The sequence below is a fragment of the Patagioenas fasciata genome, chromosome 3 (assembly GCF_037038585.1).
Source record: "Patagioenas fasciata isolate bPatFas1 chromosome 3, bPatFas1.hap1, whole genome shotgun sequence".
NCBI classification, from domain to species: Eukaryota; Metazoa; Chordata; class Aves; order Columbiformes; family Columbidae; genus Patagioenas; species Patagioenas fasciata.
Window position 1 is genome coordinate 19,899,588 of NC_092522.1, and position 18,068 is coordinate 19,917,655.

An 18,068-nucleotide genomic window follows, 5' to 3' on the forward strand; every position below is an offset into this window, starting at 1 on the left:
AAACTGTCATCAAATCATTTTCTCATCCAGACTGGATTGCTGTTTTTCTTCAGCTCCGGTCTCTTCTTCCTTGGTCGTTGCACAGATTTTGTCTTTTGCATCAGGGAGAGTCCTCTTATGAGTACTCACATATCTGTTTCTCGGAAGAACTCTGAGTCACGTTAGTTAATCAGATGAAAGAGCCGAAAGGAACAGCGGAGTGAGTATTAAGTAAAAGTAAATTACATTTAGTTGCTCTTTGTGTGCAATTATACTAACTGAACTGTTGGCATAATGCAATAAAGGTATCTGCAGAATTGTATTTTTGTATTAAGCATCAATTAACACAGTGAATAACTGCTCAGTGCCCTCCTCCCAACAAAAGTAGCATCCTGAACAGTAACAGAAAATGTTCAAAGATGGATGGTGAGATCTCATATTATGTGGGCAAGAATTTCTTTCTTGCAGTGTTTACATTCGCTTTCTCTATAGGATTGAAAATAGCAAAGGTGCCATACTGAAAATCAACATGCAACCAGATCCCAACATATCAAGTTGAATTGACGTAAATGCTCTCCAGAGTTATTCATGCAATTGGAGTAAACAGGACCTAAATTTGGACCTAAATTTTAAAGCTGTCCATTCTTAAGAACAGCAGTTTAAATTGTGCAGAAACTGCTGTAAATCTCAGGAAAGGTCTTGAGATAATTTTTCCACCTCCACCCAACTTGGTCTTTATTATCCAACACACATTTCTACTAATCTTTGTAATTCTGAACATACAAATTCCAAAAAGTTAGTAGCATGTCTCGCTTTATGGAAGACTCCTGCTATCTCTTTAAGCAAAACATAAAAGGTAAGAGAAATTAGTTTTCTTCATGCTGCTAGAATAGTTTCTGGTCCCAGAAGATACCAAGAAACAAGCAATTCTCAATGCTGTTCAAAGTCAGCAATGCCCTTGCCCCATTCTATTGACCACAGATTCTTTCCTACAAAGATGCCCTGATAGTGTTCACTTTGTATGGACACATAAGAAAAAGCTTTGAGTATTTCTTTGAAATGATACTTAGGATCAGTCTGGCATACATTTGTCATGACTGCAGATGCTCTTCTTGTTGGACTCAAAAACATGTCCAAGTCTTCCATTGCTGCCCTCATTCTGAAAATGGAAAGACAGAGGTAGAAATAGTAACTCCATAAATAGTTGAAAAAACAGGGTCTTCTTAGTCTAACCGTACCTGTGTAACTCGTTCTGGTATTGCTGGCAAGACTCACTAATTTCTTTGGTCATCTTATATCCCATTAATGTCATAGTATAGACACATTTGTACATTTCCAGTTATTTTAGGCGGAAGAAAATGTATCTAGGGGCTGACTCTGTGCAAATCTTCCACTTCAAGGCTGCACATATTCTTATGCATGGGGTTTTCAGAAAGATCTGTCATCTTTATTGCTCGAAGAACAGGTTCAAAGACTGTGATTGTCAGCACAACCTAGTTCTGCCATTTACCATTATCTTTCAAACCCCTGCCCTGCCCCAGTAATCTCTGGCAAACTTAATATTGGAAAAGGTAATAATCTCAAATTACTGCTCACAGGACACTGTTAAACAACTGAACACAAAGAAAAAATTGAGAGGTTTTTCCTTCTTTACATCACTGAACATGTTTTTTAGATATGCTTGTAGTATATTTTGCCTGCAGCCTACCAGCACAGACCAACCCTGGACTGATGGGTAATGTATAACTGAGATTGCTTATGCATCAAGTAAAAGGTGTATCCCTCCACACACACCATGATGCTTAATGGCAGCCGAATGTTGGTGAAGGTTAAGATGGGCAATTTTCTGTAAGCCTCTGATTTCTCATACTGGCCAGGTATTGTAAGGGAGCTTGTGAAGTTTTTATAAATCAATGAAGCAACTATTCAGCTTGTTCATGTCATCAAGTTTGATTCCATCTGCCTTGGAGGAAGAACTAAAATGAGCTTCCTGAGGGACAGCTAACAGAATTGCGCCCAGAAGTTTAGTCACCGGGGTTCTTACATCCCTGAAGCATGAGACCCTGTAGCACTTATTAATGTTTTTTTTTTTACTCTATTGGAAGTAGGAATAACCTCTTGGCCTGAACATGAGTTGTGGCAGCAAATTCCATAAACTGCCTACACATTTTTTAAAGCACTTATGCATTTCACTAGTGCATTACTCCAGATTCCAAAATAAGCCAAGTACCATGGTGCTTCATTGGTCATTTTCTCAAATCATAGTAAAATTTTTGTTCTAAATGAGTTGAACCTCAATTCAAACCAGCTTAATTTAACAAATTACATTTAATACATTTAGGCCCTGGAGGTATAGCTAAAATGCCTCTGTCTGTTTTGTGATATGGAGTTCATATGCTATACGTACCAGTGAAATAACTTTCCCTGTTAGAAGTACAAATGTGCTTTAGACTTTGCTCCGCTCATTTCTTTTTATTGTTGCTCGTTGTTATTTGCAGCATTGCCGGCAGCCATGCTGCCTGCAGCTGCAAGTGGTATCAGAACTTCACGTGCATTAATCTTTTTAAGTCTTGTGGGGTTTTGTTCTTTTTGTTTTCCAAGAGCAGGACATCAGTCTCTTTTGCTGTGGCTGAAATCCAATGCCTTGGTTGTTGTGCATTTTACATATCTAGTCAAGCTGTTTGAAAACTAGAATTTCAGCTGTACAAAAGAAAATAAGCATGAGTGACTGTGTCTTTAAATGTGCCAGTAAATTTGGAAAGAAAAGTTGAGAAGAAGGAATTTTTAAAAATCTGTTTTAATAGAGCCAAAATGGCATTTCTTGCATAATGTTGTTGCTGAGACCTTAGCAGTGTGTTGGGGACATTGCCAGTGAGCTTGAGGAGGGCAGGTGTGTGGGTGAATGGGCAGAATACCAAATGTTTCCTCTGCCATGTTTCTTGTGCAAGTGAGGATTCCATCCAATGAGTGATGTATAAATTATTCACTGAAGTGTAGTACCCGAATTCTGAATTTCAGTGTACTCTTCACTACTTTTCTTTTTCCCCCACCTTAAACAGGAATTTCCAGTTTTTAAACCCAGTTAGTATCTTGCAACTGCTAGTGACAGAATCTATAGGGACCCTACATTTAACTACCTGTTAGTTGTCATAATGGGAATGCTCAGCTGTTTCTGGAAACCAGGCGTCTGTAACTTTTGTGAAGTTGGGCAAATTTCTGAAATCTACTCATTGTTTGGAGGGATTTAGACAGGAGAGTCCTGCTTTTCTTCCCATTGTGTGAGCATGAGGTGGCAGCGACGTTGTCTTGTCGCAGCCTGCGGAAGGACCGAGAGCTGTGCCCTGCAGTATGCGACAGCCCACACTTGTGTACCAGTGGAAAAAATCGATGCTTCTCACCAAGCTGCTTAAGGAGTTTCAATTCAGCACTGCTGCTTTAGTCTTTGGAGATCAAAATAATGCTTCAAATTGAATTACTGTAAACTGCTGTGGCATGCAACAACCTGTAGAAATGCTCTGTCTGAGCTCATGAGAAATGTTGCAGTCATTTCTAGGATCAGGAGAAAATCAATACTTTACAGGGAGCGAATGGGTTTTCTTACTTCAAAAAAGAAGTGGTGTGTTATCTAATACGGGCAGTACTCTGTTCTGTTACTAGTGGTTTAAGATCTTGGGCTGCTGTTAGGTCTGCAGATTGAGGGTTGGCTTTGGGAAATTTTTCAGAGACCAAATGGAGGGAAGTGCGAGGGTTTTAGTCTGTATCCAGAATTGTAACTAAGGCCCATCTGTCCTAATTATGTTGAAATGAGGGGTGACTTCTTCCCATGCCATATTCTGTCCCATTTAATTCAGTGACAAAGCTGTTAAATGTTGGACAGGCTTTCGGTATTGCATATGAAAGTGGATATCAACAGGAGGAGGAGTGCTTGCAAGTCAGTGCAGCCGTGACAAGTGAGGAGACCACACAACACGTGGCTTTGGGTTTTACCGAAATCCTTGCTGGTTCAAATCAGGTGCAGTCTCCCCATAGACTTCGCTTGGGTCAGACGTCCTCCTGCAATGATTAGGGCAAAGGTCACTACCCAGCTCTGCTACTTCTCCCGTTCCTGCCTGACATCTACCCAAACAGAGCAAGTAAATGTGTCTGCTGGCACTGACTACAGCAACTGCAGAATCTGAGAGGCTTTACGTATCATCTTCTGCAATATCACCTTATCGATTACAACAGGACTGCTTTTGAAATCTGAGGTAGTACCTCCTGTGCTCACTCATCTCCAGGTTCCTTACATCACACTCCCTGGCATAATGTATCTGTGGTTTTTCATTCCCCAGACCTTCCATACTCTGTTTTAGAAGCCAGATTCTAAGAGCTGAGATGCACTTTCACTTATCTGAAACTACAAACACTATTTGCTCTTACCCTGGTACTGCCTCTGCACTGAAAGTGAGCCCCCTCTGTTCTGTCCAAGAGGCAGAAAATACAAAAGTTGTTCTGGATGCTTCAGTTCAAAGTCTGGAGGCATAATGTTTGCAGCAGGAGGGCATTTTTCTTCTGTTCCACCAGGGCATTGAGCTTTTAAGGAAACCAAGGGCTATTAAAAGGCATTTTGGAATACAACGTAGTTCATTGATGCCCTATCCCTGGAACCCAGTGGGAGTCAAGAGCTGCCGGTTTCAGGTCCAGCTGTGCTGTGTGTTACATGTGTGATATCTAGAGATACTTTCGCCAGGGCCAGTAAGCAGATACATAAGCAATGAGATCTATTTAAAGGGAGTAAAAAATAAATGTAAGGCTTAACCACAGCAGTATGCATATGCTGTGGTCTGTGCTAGGTTTTATCACTTCCAGTTTTCCATTTTGATTCTCTTGTGTTTTGAGCTTATTGTCCCCTTGAAGGTCACCTGCTTCTGCCTTTGGGAACATATTTGATGTTTCACCAGAGACATCCAAATGGTTTCTTATTGTTCCAAACGAAGACACTTACCTGCCTGCTTTACTAAACATATGTTTCAGTGCAGGTGGCTTAGCCCACTGGGATACTGCAATGTTAAATCACTCTGATAGCTGACAGAATGAGTTTCTCATCTTCTATTTTGTGTTAGATTTTGCTTGAGTTTGGGGATTTTTTTGAAAAATAAACATAGGTAACTTCTGGTGCAAAACACAATATCAGAGGTAGTGAAGCATTTTGCTTAGGAACTTTAAGACCTTGCGTTCTCAGGTGCTTTTCCCCCTCTTACCTGTTTTTCTTGGGGCTTTGGGGGGAGTGCATTGGAGACAGAGGAGGGGGGTAGTTCTTCAATTCTTCTATTTGTTACCTACTAATTTTAAGACTTCATACTGCCACCTATTGCAGAAGGATGGAGAAATAAGTAAAATAAGTATGTGAGTATCCATATAAAACAAGTAACAGTAGCAAAGTCTCTAGGGGACTCTTGCAGGGAAGTTTTAAGGAGGGGTGGCATAGATTTTGCAATAAGAAGGAAGAGATTGTTCTCTCAACATTGGAAAGCTTTCCTAAAGTACTAATTTTACATTGCTTCTTGGAATAGCCAAGACTATATTGCAAAACTTTTTTTTCAAAAATGCCAGCCACTTTCTTCTTAAAGTCCTGCCAAATTATTTGATCCATTTCATGCATTGCACTTTTTTATGAGAAGGAATTTAGCTCAACTTCAGAACTAGTCTGTGAAAAGATAACTCAGACCTTGTGCCTGGCTAAACTAATGTGTTTCCCTGTATATTTGGTGGGTGAACCCGTCCAGTGACAGTAATGATGGAACTGTTGGCCTCTCCGGTCCAGACACATGGAAACTATCATTTCTAGACCTGATCTGCTTAGAAAATAGCTCCACATTCCAAGAAGGAGATCAAGCTTTTGATCTATCTGACCTATCATTGCTAAAAAAGTGGAAGCTGGGGGGAAAATGCTACCCTTTGAAAAACCCATAAGGAGAGCTGGCTGACCCAACATCATTCGTAGAAATAATGTTCTTTAGCTGTATTTCAAGTCTTTTGTCTTCAATGACAATAGAATTAAGTAACAGAGTTTATTGGATTGTGTATATTAACTCATTAATATAATAAATATGAATGATGAATCATGTAGTGTACATAAAAAATGCTTAGTCTACTTATTTGCCCTATAGATCTTAGTTTTGATTACACATGAAATATTTCTGGATATACTAGCAAATATGTTAGGATGGGTGTTACAAGAGCATTGTGGTCTTGCAACTGCGATGGCCCTAATAATGAATCTTTAAGGACAAGAATGGCATTTTCAACATAATCTATTCGAATTTTTAAAATTAGATTTTTGAGGCACAAATTAGCAAAGTCTTATTTTATAAATCTGTTTGTATAGAACTGTTACTTCCGGTTGATGGAAATGGCTGTAACAGGGATGCATTTATTTACACCTGTAGATCTGGCCTAGAACATGCAGAGCTGAATGCTTGTTTTGTAGGCCTCAGTTAGGTGGTTTGCCTCTGAAGTTTAACTTGAATCTCTTGTGAGCAAATAATTATTCAAAATACAATTAGTTTATTGTTATGTTTTAATCACCGAGGTGATGTTGTATTTACAGGGTTTTATGTAATTAACAGCTACTTTCCCATTTTAAATAAATTCAATAATCAAATGCCTGTAGAAGCTGGAAGGGCTAAAATGCACTGGTCTTGAGGTTACCAGAGTGCATTTTAACAACCCAGAGACCACAGCCTGAAACTGGTTGGTCTGTGTTGCGTTTTACTCTGTGAACTTTGCCTTTATGAACCTTAGAAACAGTAAAGCTATGTTCGTAGTTGTGATAGCTTTCAGGATATGAAAAGCTGTCAAATACTGAGATACACAGTGCTATGAGTTTTTTAAAAGAATTCTGTGGGTATTTGTTTTGCCTAAAACCTAAGGAGCTGGGTTCTTCTCTTGGTGCAACAAGAGAGTGAATAAAGCACTGAACAGCTGCTCGATCTTTGGATGTTCAGACGATGCTTTGTATATATCCTCATTTCAGATCACTGGTTATTCACAACGTGTGGTGCCAGTGGACCCTATGGCCCCACACAGAGCCAATGCAACGATGCCTACAGGAACTCCAACCTGAGTGTGGTTGTGGGAGCTGAAGGGATTCTCCAGGGCATTCAAATCTGGAGAGTACCAGCAACTAACACATACAGGTAAGGGAACCATCTCTGATTGTCATGATATATCTTCGCATTTGAAACTAATCCAAGCTGCAGATACATGCTAAGCATGTATAAAGTATTATATTCAGAAGTTGGACCAGACCTACAGGGGTTATAATTCTCCCTGATCCTGTGATTGCCCATCCTCCCAGTCTCAGATTTGTTGTCTGAAAGATGCAAAATTTTGTTGAAAGAGAGAAAAAAGAGAAACAGCCACCTGAGGCAGACAAATCTTTAACCTGAATGGTTGCAGGTTGGGAGACTTCTATAAGTAACTGAAAATTGAGTGTTTTGACCTCCTTAGGCCAAGGGGCAGACATATCCCGTATGCTGTCCGTCGAACTCTGGTCTTAGAATAAGTTTTTCCCACTGTCCACCTGGCATAGGAGGCACAATTGTATGTCAACATTTCTTATGGGACAGCTTGCATCAAGCTCTGCTCAGCATCTTGACTTTTTTGAATCTAGGCATATTAAGTTGAGCCTGTAAGCCTGGCACACCACTGTAGAATTGATTTTGGAAACCAGCCATCTTAATGTTCGGCTCTGTGATACTGAGGGCTCTAATGCTTGAATCCCTCTGTGGAGTTATTTTCAATGGGAGATGATCAGATACGGTTCAATGCCCCTTAATCAGGTTTTTACCAATCATTTTTCTCTTTTTGCTCTTTCTGGGGAAAAAAAGTACAATCAAAGTTTAGTTCAGTCTCTCTTAGTGGTAACATCAAGCCATTACATGCATCAGTTTGTAAGCAGAACTGTCTGAATCAATGACTGTCTAGTGGTGTTTTTTTAGTCACCATTCCTTGTTGAAATCAATGATGGCATTGTAGATTTCAAAGCAGAACATTCTACTGAAAGCTTTGAACAAATTTCAGTTAAAGCTTACTACCACCTTCCTTTTTTTCTTCTTATTGAAAAAGAGTATTAATATTGAGGGATAGATGTCAGTCTCTAACTGAAGTCTACTGCAAAGCAGTTTTGAGAAACTGGGTAGGCTAGGCTGGGCACAAGTTCTGCCTAAGTGCCTATTACCACGAGGATTGATGGTAATGAAAAAAGCATTAATGATGTTTTACTCAGCTATCAAAAATGAGTTGCCTGAGGTTAATAGAATTTTTCAGAACCAGCATTCAGTAAATATGGTTATAAAGTATAGCCCAAAAGAGAAGAGGCAATAAACTTACAACCTTGTCATTTCTTTAATATCACAGCCCAGCCCAAGAAGAGCCAGAATTCCAGTGTTAACTGTGGGCTCATTTTTGCTCCGCAGTAAAAACCGCAGGTCCCGCAGGGAAGACCTGTCTATTTAAGTCCTATAAATGACCTAAAAGGCTTTAGGTTCTGTATATCTAATAGATAGGTAACCTATATATGTGGATGACATTCTCTTCTATACCTCTTAAGGCTGTAGTAGAGAATTCACAGCCTGGGGAAAGGAGGAGGCAGTTGTGGGCTTAAATTAATTTGACGTCTTCCTGACTCTGGGCTGCCGAAGGGGCAGCGGAGTCCCCCAGTGCAGCATAGCCCTAGGAAAATGTCGAGTTGCGATATCAGTTCTGGACTTCCCAGAGTCTGGACCCACAGCCTGTGTCTAGCTCTCCCCTGCAGGCCTGCTGCACTGTGGGTCCTGTCAGCCTGATAACCATCTCCAGGATACCAGACCCAGAGATAAAACCCTCCAGCTGGCTGCTGGGCTCTGAAGAAAGCTGTTATTATGCTGTAATAGCACGTTTCACACTGCACAATGTAGAGCAGTGAGTTACATTCCTGATAATTGCATAAGAGGGATATAGATTGTGTGAACACGAGGCAGAATATGCATTGTTAAAATGCAAAGACGGAAAGCTCAACTTTGCACAACTTTCTGCTCACACAAGCTAACCCCACCCAGAAAACCCCACCATCTCTGGAGCTCTGGATAATCTGACACATACTGTAGGTGACCTCATTTGAAGACTGGAGTCCTATGAGCTCCAGTGATTGATACAGACAAAATCATCTGGTTTCCTTCCATAAGTACTACACAATGTATAACAATAAAGATAGGCAACATAAAATACTATTTTTTTTTCAGATTTCCTTCTAAGCATTCAGGAGGTCTCGTCATCCCATATCTAGGCTTATGATCAAGTATGAGAGAAGTGAACTGTAATAAATTACACGTTACCATCCATTATCCTAATTCTTTATAAAAACAAGAATCTTTGGTTCATTTGCTGAGTGCCCCATTTGTTATCACTTCCACTGCCCTCTTTTGTCTGGTCCCTTCTTGTAAGGTGGCACAAGAGTATGGCACAGTGGAATGCAAAAATGTGTCTTTCTAGGTTGGCCAGCCTAGGCACTACATTTTCTCATATTGTCAAAACTAGCTCAAGCATTTGCCCTGACTGTCTATCTAGAGGTGGGGTTGTTTTTTCCAGTGCACAGTGATCCTGATCCTTCCTGAATTGCAGTTTTCTTTTTCAGCTCCTACAAGTAGTAAAAGAAAAGGAGGAAGACAGTGGAAGGTATTCTGTGTTCTGGATATATCTGCTCAGGGTGGTCTGAATCTTTCTTCAAGGCCAATATGGTTAAATGGATTCCTCTTGTGAAAGAAAATTGTGCCTAAGGAAAGGGATCCTGCTAACACTTGAAGTCGAGATAACCCATCTGTTAAAATAGTGACACACGTTTTGAATAGGGAGTGACTGTCATCTCAGTCCACTGGGTTTTATTTGTCTGCAGCCTTTGAATGAGGCCAAAATGGGTTCTTCTGAACTTACTGACATCACTGCTTGTATGTGAATCTGTTTATGCACAGAAAAATATGGCCCCTAACTGCAGACGATTAGCCCTGCCAGGTTGCCGTGCCTGATAGTGCACCTCATTAGCCATTGCCAAATCAACTCAGTCTTCAGATACATGCAGCATCTGTTCGGTACAGCCCAGTACTATGTCCATCACTTTCTCTGCTGGCTCCAGTGCAGCATTACTGAGGAATGATTGTTTTGGATATCGACAGTGGCATGAACATAATCATGTCACATTGTGAGGATCTAATGTGCTTTATGAGTCACTTGATGCTCCGTAGTTGCTTCGACATCAGAACTGCTCGATGCTGGCTGCCTCAGAGCAGGACCACGAGGTGAGTTCCTCATGCTAATGGTTCAGACAAGTTGGGGGGCTGAAAGCGAGCTGCCTGCCCAGCCTGTTCAGGGTGCTCACACACAATGAGCACTGCTGGTGCATTCTGCTTGTGACCTGTTTGCATGCAGGACTGTGCTGGGCAAAGACCAACCAGGTGCTGGAGGGAAGGAGGAGTTAAAGCAGAGCAGCTGTACTGTAATGAATAGGAAGCCAAGAGTAAGTTTTATGCTCTCAGCCCTGCAGTCACCGTTCGCGTGCTCCAGCTTGAACTTCGCTTTCATGGAAATAGCTGCAAAGTTACTAATGTCAGTGGAGAACCACCTTCTTATTTCAGTTCTAAGCAGGGCTTGCTGTATCACTTGCTCAGAAAGTTGAGTATCTCTTTCTTTTGTTGCAGCAGAGATGCGTGTTTTATAATGATTTTTATAAAGCACTTTGAAATTCTTTGATAAAAGAATTGCTTCAAGTATGTAAATTGTTTACATACTTAGAAAGTGAGAGGGAAGAGCTGAGACATACAGTAGTACAGTCAAATCTTTGAGTACATCAACAACAGTAAGGACCTCTCAGTCATGACTGCCTGAAATAAAAGCTCCAGAGCCTGAACTGGGACTGCAGCAGCCTGTGTGTGCAACCTGACTGCTCCTGGCTGGAGACAGGGACATGTTCCTGGAGGCTCTGAGTTCAGCCAGGGGCTTTTTGCCTTCGTTTTTCACTGCAGGTGGTGGTGTGCCCATCTACTCTTCTAACTCCCTCTGATCCTGGGAATAGGAGGGCTGTTTCCCATCTGGTCCATGCTACCAGGACCAGTTGTGTTGTCTCCTTTCTCAAATCTCCCCGTCAATCTCGTGCTTATTGTTCTCTTTAGCCATATGTGCTGTACTTATCGGTTCTCTTGGTTCTGTTTTTTCTCTTCCTTGCTGCAAACCTCTCAAGGGTATGCCTTCTGGGAAACAAGATGTGTTTCGTATATTAAAGTTTGAATCTACAGGGGCTTGCTCACTCTATCCTCAGCAAGTGTTTGCCTATGAATCAATGTGAAAGAAGCTGTTTTGTAGCTACCCAAGTTCATAGGTCCATATAGATCAGACAACCTCAGTCTTCAAGTTTGGGTTTAGAATTATTTATAGCAGGGGTGTCAAATTCGTTTTCACTGGGGCCACATCAGCCTCACAGTTGCCTTCAAAGGGCCAAATTTAATTTTAGGACTGTATAAACGTAACTACTCCTGCATTTATACAGTCCTAAAATGAAAATGAAATTAATTTGACACCCCTGATTTAGAGCGTCAGGTCTTCAGGGCACAGCCCCGTGATGATGTGCAAAACATGCAGTTTCCAGTTTGTGCTACTTTCTACCTGTCTGGGACAACTCAGATGCTGGACTCTTTTTTTTTTTTTTTTTTTTCCTTTTTTCCTGCAGCATCTCAGGCTATGGAGCTGCTGGTGGGAAAGGTGGGAAGAACACCATGGTGCGGTCCCATGGCGTGTCTGTGCTGGGAATTTTTGACCTTCAGAAGGATGATACTTTGTATATCTTGGTAGGACAGCAAGGAGAAGATGCTTGTCCTAGTGTAAGTCATTGCTCTTTCTGTTTTGCCTTAATTCCTTCTTACAAATCTGTGGAGTTTTGTTTGTTTGCAGAGAAAACTGTTGTCCTTGAGGAGTTTTGGGTTATGTGGTTCAAGGGTTAGCTACAGTTCTATGGGGAGGGTGTGAGTGAGAAAAGGCAAAATGCCATGTCACTGTGCTCACTTCTTCAACAGTCAGGCCCCACTGATAATAGACTACAGTTTCCTGATTGATCTGCGTATCTCAGAGCATCTTTCTGGGGTTTGGGAGGAAAAAGACAACCCTGCCTTCCTTTCCTCTGGAGATCAGTCTTCAAGGTTGATTTCACAGGGCTTTGTCTTTGCTCCGCTGTTGAGCCCAGCCCTGCCTCCGGAGACACCCACCTCACACGGCCTGTTTGGTTATTATCTGTATGGGAATGGGAGAGACAAATTAATCGCTGCTAAATCAGTCCTGATTTTTCTGTTACGAACCAATCATTGCTGCAAATGCCTTGACAGAAAGTGCAACTTTCACCATTTGCAGGCACAATAATCTATTAATCATTTAGTATTCTTTGGAGGATGAGGGAATAGGAGATTCTTATGGAGGAAACTAAGCATTATCTGATGAAATTTCACCTACAGGTTTGAGCTGGACATGTAAATGCTGTGCATTTCTCACCTGTTAGTGGCTGGCATCCAAGAGATGAAAGCTTAGCAGTCTTTTACAGCAGAGAAAGGTTGAATGATGTAGACAAGAAAGAGGGGTTCTCAAGGTTGGGTGCTGAAGTAAATAATGTTAAAACTGGAATTATACATATCTACAAACAAACCATTAATATGAAGCCTCTTTGAAATGAGAAATGCCCTAACTCAAACTTCCATCTAACGTCTATAACTAGGACATTCCAGCTGAGTGTAATATATGGACTCATTAAATTGCAGGCCCCTGTAATCTTAGTGAGAATTTATTGAGTGCTAATGTAATTCTTTCATTGAGGCAAAGAGATTGCATAGACTTGTAGAAGGGACTTTTACTAGATTGGATTGTAATCAGTTATGTCTCTGCCATGAAGGATTTTTTTTTTTTAAATTCAATTGTAATCTAGTGGTTCCTTTGGGTCATTGACTTTGTCATTTTATTAATCATACCCACCCAACTCCAAATCAATTAAGGAGAGGGAAGACTAAGGAAAGGAGGATTGTTTAGTTCCATAGGCAAGTCCACACACACAAAATGGATGCCATTCATTCTCTGGCACAACCTAGGACACGTTTTATGGCCAACAGAATAATTTGTAACTTGAGGATGCTTTTATCAGGCTCCTTTTCCAAAAGAAAACACAGAAGAAGGAAGTAGAAAGAAGCAGAAGGTCAATCCTACTATAACAACTGTTTGTGAATTTTTCCCTGAAAGTGTTGTTGACTTTGTGAGTTCAGTGTACATAAAAAGAGATTATTTCTGAGGTGAAACATACAAAGTAAAACAAGCTAGAAGCAAAGCTTGAAGCTTACAAACACAAGAGTCCTTCTTGTCATGCACAATCAAAGCAACAGTTACCTCTCTTAGATCATAGTCCAGAAGTACTTATAAACGATGGTTGAATGTTTTGCTTGAAATCAGTTAGTGAATTCAGTGATTTGCCTAATACAAAAGGTTCATTACATTTGGTGCTAATTGGTGAAGGGGAAAAAAATGCTAAGTAGGAAATATGGAGGCTTTTTAGTGAGGTATTTCCCATAACATTAGGTCAACATTGCAGTCAAAGGTGGGATTGCAGGTGTCTTGGTAGGTTTTGAACTAGCTAGCACTGGTAATTACAGTAAAACTGCTGCTACAATGTAAGCATCGGATCAGCATCAAAACTTGCTTGGAAGCCTAAATAAACAGTGGGTGGCCAGTCTGTGCCAAGCTTGTTGCTACAGTCCATGCTGTGACAACCTAGGTTAAAGCTAGCTCTGGTACATCTGCACGAGCCACCAATACACCTTCATTCTGGATAGATGCACACTGTCTGCCTGGCCCCAACCCATGGGGTGCTGGAAGACCCCCCAAGAAACTTGGATTCTCTCTATGTTGCTACCATTTGTCTGTTGCTTGACATGGGGCAGGTCACATCGTCACCGAGTTACTCCCTCCTCCAGTTGTGAAATACAGATAGTTAATGCTGGGAAGTATTTGCAGTGAATTCTGCTACATCTTCTATGTTAAAAGCTTATGGAGCTGTTTTGCATGGTAATAGATACCAGCACTGAGCTTACTTCGAAATAATTCAATTAAAATGGCAACAGATTATTCTGATGAAGGTTGAAGCAAAAAGAAAGATTCTTCTAGAAGAGCATTCACTTGCTTCTGCTTATGGAGTTTCACTGGAGGACAATTTATTGGTTTGGGAGGGTGAAGGGTCCATGAGGCTTGTGGGTGTACAAGGACACGGCAATTTATTCCCAGAATTCAGACCCAGTCTTCTGTTTGCAGACTAACGATGTTATACAGAAAGTCTGCATCGGAGAGAACAATGTGATTGAAGAAGAGATACGTGTGAACAGAAGTGTCAAAGAATGGGCAGGAGGAGGTGGAGGTGGGGGAGGTGCAACCTACATATTTAAGGTATGGAAACATAGTCCCTGTGCACCTTCAGCATGAACACATCCTGCCACTTGCCTCTAGTATCACAGCCTGAAATACCTGAGAACCCTTTATACATCTCTGGGGAAGGGTCCATAAAGTGAGCTCTGGGTATGGTTAATTTCCAGTTGATAGCAGTAGTGAGCTGGGTTGGCCCTTTATGGTTCTTAGGACAGCTACACAGTATGGCCACACTTGCTTCTGTGGCTTGGAGTTTCCTTGGCAAAGAAAACAGCTTGAATTGGATTTTTTTCAATGCAAGCTGAGATGCTGAAGCGTAATTCTACAGTAAAAGGCAAATTCCACAGGACTTCATTCAAATCTGTCATTGCAGAACATTAGACTTCAGCTACACATTTGATCTGTATGGTGTAATGACAAGAAAAGTTGAGGATAGCCTGTATGTTTTCTGTTGGCAACCCTATAGCTAGGCACCACTGATCTTTTCTGTCATGTACTAGCTGAGACAGTACTAATTCCAACACTGGTTTCAGTCATTAACAATATGTTTGGATCACCCAACTTCTATGTAATTCTACATAACCCTGCATGCTCGGACAGTTTCCAGTGTAGCAGTCCTTTACCAGTGGAGACACTATATTGCATTACATAGAGCAGCATTCCTCAGCTGTTTCATTTGATGGAAGTCATCACATGGTAACATTACAATCTTTCTAAGAGCCATCAGCACTGCAGGTACAATTCACGGAGCTGCTGATGCCACTGTTCTCTGTTGCAGAACGTGGTTGAACTAGCGCCATTCATTAATCTTTTGGATGTGGTTGCATAAATAATGCAATGGTAATTTGTAGTGCTGAGCAGCCCTAGATGCCTGATTAGTATAACATTACAGTAGCTAGCATGTGGTTGAACTTCCATTTGTGTGTCTGACTCAGTTTGAACGCTGCCTTTATTTCTGAATTTGTTAAGATGGAGAATGGAGAACCTGTCCCCTTGATAATTGCAGCAGGAGGTGGTGGCAGGGCCTACAGGGCCAAAACAGATACATTTCATCCAGAAAGGCTGGAAAATGATTCCTCCATTCCAGGGTTGAATGGAAATTCAGGAGCTGCAGGTAAGGAAAGTTTAATCTTTTAAGAAAACCTTTGTGAATATGTGATACTCCCAGATTCCTCCTCACAAGGAGGTGAGGTGAAACTCACGAAAACACAGTTCAGTGGGAGCAAGGATGTTAAACAGATGGGCTAAATACAGGTATTGAAGATGATATAGCCATAACAATGGCAATATTTTCCCAAAATAATGTAGTATTTCTCATAAGAAAAGATGTTTGATTTTTTGGTGTGGGAGTTTGCAGTGCCAACTTAGCCATCCTCCTCCTTGCACCACTTCCTGCTGTGTAGACATACAGTTTCCCTGGCTTATGCAGAAAGAGCATAATTGCACCCTCGTTAGAAGTCTCTGTGAAGAGACCTTGGACTGATCATCCAGCAGAGATGAAAGTGAGTCACTGGTGAGTATGTTGTATTTAGAGCAGGACTGGGACCTGTTTTCACATCCTTTTCACTAAATATGCTTTTTTCTCCACTTCAGAACTGACATAAGGGTTTTTCAAAAGTATTTTTTGCAAAGAGAAGGAGAAAGCTCTGATAGCCAGAAACAAGTGACTGGGGAGTAGGCAGGGATATCTTTTTACATTTTCCATAGAAAATACTTGTCCTGTGTGGTAGGTGAAAAGAGGTGCAGATGACTGATGTGGTCAAAAGCCCTACAGAAAGGTCACTGTAGCACTGTGTAGCAAGCACATGCCCTCTTCTAACCAAGGCATGAGACTCACTTTCAGCTGAGGTGCTTCCAAAGGAGGGCTTGTTTTGCAGCTCCCTGCAATGTTTTTTTACACAAAATAATCCCTACCTGTGCCTTTTCTCTTCTCTTAACTGCAGGTGGTGGAGGTGGCTGGAATGATAACACTTCCTTCCTGTGGTCAGGAAAATCCTTGCTGGAAGGTGCTACTGGAGGAAGATCCTGCCCCCAGGCCATGAAGAAGTGGGGGTGGGAGACAAGAGGGGGTTTCGGAGGGGGTGGAGGGGGGTGCTCCTCAGGTGGAGGAGGCGGAGGATATATAGGTAAAGTGGCTTCATGTTCAAGGTGTCCCTTCCCCTCCTTTAGTGCTAATGATCAGCAAAACACTGATAGCTAATTCTCCTGTAGCTAGTGTATTTGACTGTTATGTACTAGTATGTCTGTGTTGCCTTTTTAGCATTACATGAATGTATGGCGTTTAGTCTTTGAGCAAATAGCCGGATGTCAGTCCTTCAGCTGTAATCCTGGCTTTGCACTCTGCAAAATGTGCCATCAAGATCCTGCTGCGATTCTTGAGCCTTCCATTGGCGGGTTACAGTGCTGAAGAAGGAGGAGCCACAGGCGATGTGCTCCCATTGCCAACACCTGTGGTTGGAGGACTTTGGTCCTGGGGACCGGCAGCCAGGCCTTATGCCAGGGGAAGGACATGGCTTCTTCTACCCTGCCCTGCTGTGGTCCTGCGCAGGTGGCCTCTGGGGACAGGTTCAGGCTGCCAGCCAAGACCCCTCTTAATAACGATGGTAGTGTTGACTTCAGTCAACAAGGAGCTCATTTCGTGTGCTGTGGGTCTCAGGACAGCTGTCAGATGGCATTATGTTGATTATAACTGGTGTGGGCCAGATTCGAGATCTCTACTAACTTGTAATCTCCTGGGCCACATAGTTTCTTCAGCCATCTGCACTGTGGTGGATGTTTTAACCCCTGGATCCCCACAGCTTAAATCAAGTGTATGATATACTAGAAATCCTGAGAGGAGGTAAAGTGCTTAAACCATGGGTGTCAAACTCATTTTCACATCAGTCTCGTGGTTGCCTTCCAGGGGCCGAATGTGATTTTAGGACTGTATAAATGTAGGAGTAGTTACATTTAAATGATGAAGTGCATGTTTTGTACCAATGTTACTGTGTAATGCTGCTTTTTCCAACAGAATGCCTCACATGACATAATTTTAATGTCACTGAAGATGGTTAAAGGGGAAAAGCCATTTTTGGGTGGAGTGGGGGACTCTTTGCATGCTTGTACTACATAATACATGGCCCCTACTGTGCTTCTAATATGTTCTATGTATTGCCCATACTTTGTTCCTAATGTGTTCTATATGCCCAAGCACAAGTGAGTAACTCATAAATTCCTTCAGTCCCCACTCCTGGTGGACCACCCTGCTTTCAGGGTGTAAAGAAGAGAAAGGATATCGAGTTATTGATTCCTGACACAGTACATACCTTGATCAGCAAGGGTACTGAACTTAACCCTTGAGCACTGGTCTTTTACCATCTCTTGACCACATTAATTTTAAGAAAAACTTCTGTGTTTTCGCAGCATCCAAATGGTTAAAGGTGAAGTTTCTGGTTTAGGTGTGCCTTAGTTTGCAACAGTCTGCCTAAAACAGAGCTAAGAAATCGATTGTCACAACGTGTTGTGATCAAATTGAAGTTCTAGAGATGAAAGACCAGTGGTTCATGCCACAACTCACGAAGTGTTCCCTATATGTGAAATACTTTGATTTATTTCTTTTCTCATTTGGATGCCTCCCTAAATATACTGAAGTT

The 18,068-nt window shown here is 41.6% G+C and overlaps 1 protein-coding gene across 1 annotated transcript in view; it reads left to right on the top strand.

Annotated features, from left to right (window-relative positions):
- LOC136099675 (ALK tyrosine kinase receptor-like) overlaps positions 1-18,068 on the top strand; it is an 84,638-nt gene that overhangs the window by 66,347 nt on the left and 223 nt on the right. Inside the window, exons 8-12 of the mRNA XM_071807262.1 lie at positions 6,995-7,157; positions 11,717-11,867; positions 14,326-14,457; positions 15,406-15,550; positions 16,380-16,562. Coding sequence (XP_071663363.1) covers positions 6,995-7,157; positions 11,717-11,867; positions 14,326-14,457; positions 15,406-15,550; positions 16,380-16,562 — 774 coding nt within the window. The remainder of the gene's footprint in view (positions 1-6,994; positions 7,158-11,716; positions 11,868-14,325; positions 14,458-15,405; positions 15,551-16,379; positions 16,563-18,068) is intronic.